We start from the raw sequence: 9,459 nt of genomic DNA, 5'->3' as shown, positions 1-9,459 counted from the left end.
GAAAAGATTTAAGCAGTTATTCTATACTATTGTAGGATCAATGGAAGAAAAGAATGAATTCAGACTTTGTTTATAATTACTCAATTGCAAGTGCCCAACAGTGAACAACATTTAGGTTAACATGGCTGATACAAAATTTACCATTACAAATAGTCATCATAATAATAAGTCATCTACTTTTCAATTTAACATTTGAAGATATATATAAAATTTGAATTTTTTACATAGTATAAATAAGTTTAAAAGAAACATGATCAATTTTGATTGAAACTTATGATGACATCAATTTTACTCTGTCAGGTCCTTTAAAACATAATGAACAATACAAGTCACTATCTAATACTGTGGATTCATTATTATTTTTCTATTTTAATTTGTCTATTCAACAAAATACACAAATTTCCTAAAATACTTGTAAGTAGAAATTGGTAATACCACAGATGAAAGCATTAAATAAAATAAGAAATTCTATTCCTATTAATAGTTATCAAAGGTACCAGGATTTTAAGTTAATACGTCAGACGCGTATTAAGTTATCAATCCAAGAGAATTGATGCACACAATGATTCCACAGTAAACTAAAGGTAAATATAGCTTTTAATCAAACGTTAACATTAACTGAAACAATTTAAAACACTGAATTAAATTAAAGACCAAACATCCTTCTGTTTTAGCATAATGTGAATTAAATATATAATCTCTAAAAGATTATTTTCCTGCACTCAGCAAAAAATGGTACATTATTGGTTACGATTTTGCGCATTTCAACTGATTTAGCTCCTTTTTCGCTAGGTCAATACTTTAGACCATTCTCAACAAATAGAACACTTTCTGAGTGTCAACTATTCTATTTGCAATATTTGTGAAATAGTTATCATTTTGGAATTGAAGGAATTTTGTTCATTATACAATTCAGTGTTCGAAAGAAAGACACTTAAAAACAAATGAAAACCAACATGAAAAAAACTTATAATTTTTTTTGAAAGGTCGGTGACATATACTTTTTTGGTCTCATTTAAAAGAGTGCATAAAGCACTTTAATAATTTTATGAAAAAGTCATCTTTAAATATTTTTCAACACTTGAAAAGATTTACACTCTTGCATATAAATTTTGGGAAGAATTAAATAAAGCATAATCTTTAGGATCAAAACACATAGGAATATAAGCTCTATGAGTCAAACTTATAGATACAAATCTCCTTTTAAAATTGAATGAATAAGAAGTATGGTTCTAAGTTCAGTCTTCGGGTTCAACCACAGGCTTGTAAAAATGATGTCAGGCCTGTAAAAATCATCTCTACAGGCCAATAAAATCTAACTTAAATTTTCGTAAAATTCAGCTTTAGACCTGTAGATTGAAATGTTTATCGTGAAGACTGAAGTTCCATATTAATGAAATATATGAAATTCTAAATAACAGCCAAACAATTTTCAATTAGGGGGGGAAAAAAGTATGCTGTTATAGAAAAATAAATGTGTGACCCTTATATTTTTTCATCAAATTTTCTTCCCAAAATCATGAAATACTTATTTAAAATTTCAGGACAGAGTTTCTGGTACAACTTATTAGGCTGTTTGGTCTTTAAGTCTAATCATTATGTAACAAATATAAAATACCACAGCACTTTTCAACAATGCAACAATAATAAACCACAAAACATCAATGCTGTCCATACAATGTGTACAGCAAACAAATAGTATAACAACTGCAAAACTTCAACAATGATACATTATATACACAAGACATTTTAGATACAAAACATTGCATATTCAATCACAATATACTGACAAGGTTATAAATACAGATTACCCTCATGTTGTGAGATATGATATATCTCACCACTAGAGTGTTATCTTTTTATTTTCAATGTGACCCCCTAGGTTTTTGGTTGGGTTCGTGTTGCTCAATCTTTAGTTTTCTATGCTGTGTTTTGTAAACTGTTGTTTGTCTTTTGGTCTTTTTCTTTTTTTGCCTAGGCATTGTTGTCAGTTTTTTTCGACTTATGAGTTTGAATGTTCCTTTGGTATATTTAGTGAGCATGTTTAAATTTTAAATTTAACCAGAGACTGCAAAAATATTGTAATTCTAGAGCAAACAGATGGACTATTTGTTTCTCATATATTTTTCCCCAGTCTTTTTTTCTCAAAAAAAGTAACATAATAGAATAAGACTACAATGATGTAATTACAATCCTAGCTATTAAGTATGTAACATTATAATGAATAAGCCGTTTCAGAATCTAAACAACTATGGGTATTTTCATGTTTGTACCTGGATAACAGAAATAATGTCAGTTCATTGGTTGATTTTCCATTGTTTAGGATGCTGTTAGCCAATCACAACGTTTTGGTGTACACTTTGAAAATATTTCCCAGAATGAAATAGATTCTGAAATGGTGAAACATTTATTGTGCTTGACAATTGAACACCATTGCGGCTCATCCTAAAATGAAACTCCACTCCTATGGGAAAAAGCAACATTAATTTAACATAAAAAGTATACCTTAACCTGCATACAAATAATATCTCTTCAACATTCTCCTTAACAGGCACACATTGGAAGGCACAATAATAATGTCAACAAATTAATGATTTCAATACTTCATCATTTCACCCTTTCATTTTATTTATGTAAACATATCATAAGAAACTAATGCACATATTCAAATTAATGCCATCATATTTTGATTAAAAATTTATAAATGCTTTAAGAAAAGCAAAACCTTACTATACATTATTGTCAAAATAATCTTTGTAATTTTTAATCTTTCTGAAACATTCACTATGAAGTGCATTACTGAGGCACTTGAAAGCAATCATATTTCATATGTATCCAAATTATATACACTAAGCTATCTCCCTTGTTCCTGTACAAATTTGGCAATACTTTATCCTTTTTGCATTGTTAAGCCCTTCAACATTAGTATTAGGTTTTTGATTTCAAATCTTTTTATCTTATTAACAAAATACATGTTTAAAGTAAATCTGTTCAAAGTACAATTGATAATGACTTGTTTCCATGTGAAAAAGTAATTTAATCTCATCTAATTTAATCTAGTAAAGTCATGTTGTCAAGCAAAAGTTGTCCACTAATTCAAAGTACAAAAATGTGATGTTTTATTAACCTTTAGACCATGAAATTTCCAACAAGGGCAGTTCCAGAATGCATACAGGGGCAAGACAGACTCTTATTTATTGTTCCCAACCACTCATAATATAAAATTTTCTTTTTACTTCTAATTCATAAAATGTTGTTATGAAAATGCAACCAGTCACAATTAATCAATTTGAGTGATTCCATCCCGCCACCATGAGCAATTTGAAACAGACCTAATCTAATTTCACCTGAAATGGTGTAAAAATATATACATTTTTGTGGAGCTATGTTTAGGACCACAGTAAATGTGACTCATGATCATCTTTAATTTTAAAACCAAATGAGTTCCAGATGATAAGAGTGGACTAGTTATCAGGGGCGGATCCAGGATTTTAGGTTTAAGGGAGGCGCAAACTTAAATTTTTTTAGAGGCAAAATTATCGAAAATATTCTTTATTAAGCTGAGGACAACCCATGCTTTGCAAATTTTAGGGGCGCCCGCCCGCCACGCCCCCTCTGAATCCGCCCCTGGGTATCTACCATACATTTTTAAAGTAATTTCTATAAATCTACACCTTTAGCCTACAACCCTCATATATGAATAAATACATTAAACTGAAATCAAAGGCTAAAATTTTTATTCTGTTTACCATTTATATATGGCACATCAGAAGGTTAAATTTATTCCATATCACATGGTTTTATGTCTACATAAAGAAAAGGGGAAGAAAATCTAACTGATAATAAGAGTTTTATATCATAATTTAAAAAAAAAAAAAAAAAAAGGTCAAAAATAAGTCCACTCAAAAATCTCATGATATGCTGCGGTTTTTAATCCCTTCCAATGTAAATAATATTTTCTCTCGTGTGGTAAACATATTATGGTAATAAATAAATTCAATTCAAATTAAATTAAATTCAACAGTTTAATAAATATATATAACATGGAAATCACATAATAAAATTGATGTACAGAATAGAACACAAATAATAAGCTTCAATTTATAGGTATTCAGGGTTTTTCTTACTTTCAACAAAATCAAAGGAAATCAGAATATTGAAAATTTAAACTTTAATCAATATAAGCAGTAATAACAGATAAAATAATAAAATATACATTGCAACATAATCTTTACTACATAAAGAAAGTGATATGGTGGGTTACTTGATTTCAATTATCGAGACTTGTAAATACAATTTAGCAAACTTGAAGTTATTCATCAGTCCACTTTGTCTTCTTTTAATTCTTTGCTGAAAACAGAAAAAGATGTTTTAATTAAGTCTGAAACTTGTAGATAATTACAACCATTTAATTTCAAGCAAGGGATGAACCAAAGAGTTTAGCTATTGTAAATTAAAGGTGATATATCATAAAGCAATACTGTAAATTCACAAATGTTTTTAATTTATCTCATTTTGCAAAAAATTGCAATGAAATAGGTTTTTTAAAAATAATAAATCACATTTTAGATATTGATAGCATTATTTGTATGATACATTTAATCAAATCACTATAAAGAATTATGATAACATTGTCATAATTGACAACAATAATGAATGCACACAAAAATTTCTGAAGTTATAATAAATACATCATGCAAATGTCTAGTAATGCTTTGCTATAATGTGATCTTAAACAGTTTGAATGTCTCTGTCTTGTTTCCACAAATGCTTACAGTTAGTATTTTTTAGTGGTTTTTTTTGCTTTTATTTGTTAGCAGTAGAAATTTGAAAGGAACAAGAATGTGTTGTTGTGCCAAGCATACACCTATTCGTAATTCAAATTATTGGAAAACAGGGTCTGAAAAGCGCTTACAACTTAAAACTTTTCAGTTTGTAGGTGCTGACTAAATATGAAAGCTTTCTGTTCAGTAGAACTTAAGAAATGTGAAACAAGAACTTTTAAGTTCATTATACATAATGAAAAAAAGTATCGACAAACAGAAAGTAGTTGTCGTGACAGACCCTTAAAGTGGCCACTCATTACAATACAAAAATATCAAGCTGCTGACCAAACATGAAGTCATCCTGGTCAGAAGTATCTGATAAAAGTGTAAAGAAAATAATTGTTGGACAAAGAGACGGAAAGATGGACACATGATAGGATGAAGGAACAGTCAATTTGAATGCAATATAGCCCTTTCTTCTAAGAGTGGAGTTATAATAAATTGGAAACTGGTTAGACAAAAATGAAAATATAGTTTGTTTCTCCTCTCTACATCCCCTTAAATTTTCAAGTAATTACATTTATTTAATCTCACTTTTTCCCCTTTGAACAACAATCACATTTACAAATGCATTGAACCATTTTTTTCTGCCTTTACAGTAATAATTTTGATCATATGAAATACATTTTATATTTTTTATTTTGTACTAGTAAGTATTCTGAACATACCTCATTTTTCTTCTATGTGATGTATACACAGAAATTGGAACTTTTGCAAACAAATAAACCACTAAAGGTACTAACATAAATATCACATGACCTATGTAATATATGGATCCATAAACCTGTAAGGCAAATTTGTTATACATGAAATATATATGATATTGTGTAGAAACGATACTAATATAATAAATAAAAAGCCATATCCATTGAAAATAATGTAGATAACCATGGTGATCTTGTAACTAAATATTGTTATCACATGTATCATACAAGAATAAGGTTATTGCATGAGTTTTTTAATTATTACTCCTCATAGAATATCAATTGCACTTGAAAAATTATGCTATGCAATATTCTGCAGGACAAGATATCATCAATATAAATGCAGTTACTCCAATACTATTTTATATTTATTTAGGCAACTTATTTCCTCTTACAGTTTCTGTATGTCTTTTCATTATTTATGTAATTGAGTTACTGCCTCATTCATTAATATATATATTTTGTGTAATTGAGTTACTGCCTCATTGGTTAATATATATATTTTGTGTAATTGAGTTACTGCCTCTTTGGTTAATATATATATTTTGTGTAATTGAGTTACTGCCTCTTTGGTTAATATATATATTTTGTGTAATTGAGTTACTGCCTCTTTAGTTAATATATATATTTTGTGTAATTGAGTTACAGCCTCATTGGTTAATATATATATTTTGTGTAATTGAGTTACTGCCTCTTTGGTTAATATATATATTTGGTGTAATTGAGTTACTGCCTCATTGGTTAATATATTTTTTTGTAAATGGTTACTGCCACATTGATATAAACCTCACACCTCCCTTTATTGATATCTAACAATGGTTTGACTTTTTTTCTCTGAAACTTCAAATACAAATTCATGACAATGATGACTATGATCCTCAAAAATGTCTGCCTATTAATATTTGACAGCAATATAATTTGAGTAAATTTTAATATTCATCAGTGGCATTAATTCCAATATGGATAGACTAATTTATCTATTTTGGTTACAATACAGATCCTTACAGGTCCACGCTTAGATAACAATGATCTGACAACAATATAAAGATAAGGAGATGTGATATGAACAGTCCATCGTACTTTCTTGTGATTCAATATAATTTCTATTTCAATAATTATGAAGGTGTGTATGACAAAACTAAAGGATCCTGGAAGAAGAATGGCCTGTTGTTAGATCCTTGAAAGCAATATGTAACAGGATCTGTATTTATATTTCACTCAGATTGGATTGATCTTTCCTAAGTGTCGCCCTAGTGCAAAGGACTATATATCAGTGAAGATATATAAACAGAACATAGGTTCATCAAAACATTACATGTTGTTTATACTTTGTTACTAAATGTTCTTATACTAGGAATCATCGAAGTATAAATATTTTGTCTGTGATAAACATTACCTTAAAATATTTGTTCCATTCTAACAATCCAAAACTAAGTAAGGCATAACTTAAAGAGAAAGTAATGAAGGTCTTCTTTATAACCCAAACTAATGGCTGCAAACTTGGCTGTGAAGTCAATTTCTGTATAGCTGGCACTTTCTTTGACAAAGCAGTCATCTGGAATTTGGAAACAGAAATGTAAAGATAAACACTGACAAGACTCAATAGAAAGGAGCTCATAGAAACTCTTGCTTTTAATCATCAAGTAATCTGATCTATAATTTTTATACATTGTGACTTGGATGGAGAGTTGTCTCATTGGCACTCATACCACATCTTCTTATTTATATTTCAATATTCATCAGTGGTATAAATTCAAATACTGTTATCATTATTCCTAGTATACTTATTTTCGTGGATTTCCTGGTTATAGGTAAACCACAAATTTAAATATTCAACCCAGAACACTTTTTATAGGTTAATATGCAAACTTTGGCAAATCAATTAAATCAAATACCCACAAAAAATACAACTTTTCATCAATTGACAAAAACTGGTATCCATGAAAATAAACGAATACACAGTATTGATTAATTGAAAGTCTATAATTATTGTATTGAATATAAGTGGTATAATATCAAATGTACTGTAAATTCAAAAAAGGTTACAATTTCTATCAGAATTTTAGCTATGTACATTTTTTAGCCTTCATAGTAATTTCACTTATTCATTCATTCATTCATTTAGTTTCCTCATTTTATTTCTTTTTTAGTCATATTTCGTGCTTAGATAATACTAGGTGCATTATAATTATGATAAAAACTTGGCCTTTTAAACTTATACTACCCTACGACTCATTTCACAAAAAAATCTTATTAGTAAAAATACATTGAACATTTCAGTACAACTTAAGATATTTTTTGTGAAAAGAGCCCCTGTAGCTGAAACTTATCACCAAATTTTACCTGATATGAACAACAAAAGAGATGTCACTAGGAGTACAGGAACTTATCACTTTTCTAGTACCTTAATTCCCCAACCGGTTTTAAGAGAGGGTTGTGCTGCTAAGTGTATGGTTTTCAGTGAAGTGCTTTAAGTACTAATGTTCTTTTTTGTAATTTTTCTTTAAACGGGCTTGTGTGATTTATAGCAGAACTATATCACGAGTAACAAACAGAACTTTCCCTAATCTTCATCAATAAGGCTATCTTGTGTTTTTGTGGCATTTGTAGATCTATGGTTTGTCTCATTGAATTGAGCTTGTGTCCTTGACTTCTAGTGATATTGAATTAAGCTTGTGACCTTGACTTCCAGGCTAGAAATTTCAATCTTTATTCCAATACACACAAGAAAAGAACAATTATATGCAGTCTAAGGGACACTCCAGGTAGAAAATGGATATGATTGGTAAACATGATCTTAGAGTTAGCAGACTAGAGTTAATTTAAGTTTAATACCTGGAATTTAAGGTATAGAGTTTTTGACACACTTTCTACAAAGTATCCATAATAAACTTGAACAAGTACTTAAGATGCAGAGTATATACATTTGCATGACAAACCCCGATTAATGGACCTTATTGCTATTTCGGAATCTGCAACACTTTACCAGAGATTTTGTGCCACTTGAACTATTGACCTCATACAACAACCAATTTTGTATTGTTACATCAGAAATTTTCTCTTGTGATGTCAAATTTTACGGGGAATGTCTGTTATGGCCAGTAATGGCAGACAAATAGTGATAAGTTGTATATAGGAATCTCCCAAAGGTTAGCAGAGCCTTAAAACATTACTCACCTGATTCTCAGTGTTGACCATAAAAAACTCCAGGAAAAAGTTCATGTAGTATCCAGATTTAAGACCATGCCACAATGCCAGATAAAATAAGGTTACTGACTGGGATAATAGTTTGCTGCCCATAAATCTAAGTCTTTTGAAAAGATATCTAAAAATATACAACAAAACATGTTCACCCCACACTACATGGTAATGTTCATATACACTTATAAGTGACACGCTATTCTATCGCTAAATGATTCATTGCAAATCTGTATTTTCTTTATTGGTTTGCAGTATTCTTTTTAGCTATTAGTGATTGGAATCGGCTGAAAAATCATAATAAATCAATCAGAATAATAGGACAGTGTGCTCTTATTAATTTTTTCTGTTATAATCATTTAAAATTTTTAAGCAAATAGTGATATAGTGTAGTAATTAAGTAACACATTTTTCCTTATGTAATAATATTATTAAATTGAGGCTGATAAATATATCATTCCAACACGAACACAGCTACTGTTTTTTTTTCTACAAAAATACTATTTTTTCCTTTATGCATATAGACATACTTTGCCATCCAAAGATTGGTATTGATGTTAAAGGCAGATATTAAACCATGGAATGAAGTTGCTGTTTCCAATGAGAAGAGTTTCACATTTTGTATTCCATCCCATAATATGTTTCCATTTTCATCTTTTCCATTGTAAGACAGTCCATTCAGAATGCATACTCCTTCCTGTATAATAGAATAGTAACTTATATTTTGTGCA

At 29.3% G+C, this 9,459-nt stretch overlaps 1 protein-coding gene across 1 annotated transcript in view; it reads right to left on the bottom strand.

The window, feature by feature from the left end:
- Positions 1–1,069: 1,069 nt before the first annotated feature.
- The window catches only part of LOC127719853 (lysophospholipid acyltransferase 5-like), a 36,128-nt gene continuing 27,738 nt past the window's right edge, over positions 1,070–9,459 (bottom strand). Inside the window, exons 9-13 of the mRNA XM_052226185.1 lie at positions 9,259–9,425; positions 8,708–8,855; positions 6,927–7,085; positions 5,495–5,610; positions 1,070–4,350 (exon numbers count right to left, since the gene is read on the bottom strand). Of these exons, the coding sequence (XP_052082145.1) occupies positions 4,320–4,350; positions 5,495–5,610; positions 6,927–7,085; positions 8,708–8,855; positions 9,259–9,425 (621 nt within the window). The 3' untranslated portion in view covers positions 1,070–4,319. The remainder of the gene's footprint in view (positions 4,351–5,494; positions 5,611–6,926; positions 7,086–8,707; positions 8,856–9,258; positions 9,426–9,459) is intronic.

Source organism: Mytilus californianus, unplaced genomic scaffold (assembly GCF_021869535.1).
Source record: "Mytilus californianus isolate M0D057914Y unplaced genomic scaffold, xbMytCali1.0.p SCAF_11, whole genome shotgun sequence".
Lineage (NCBI taxonomy): Eukaryota > Metazoa > Mollusca > Bivalvia > Mytilida > Mytilidae > Mytilus > Mytilus californianus.
The sequence above is the reverse complement of the archived record's forward strand: the minus strand, read 5'-3'. Positions and strand labels throughout refer to the sequence as shown.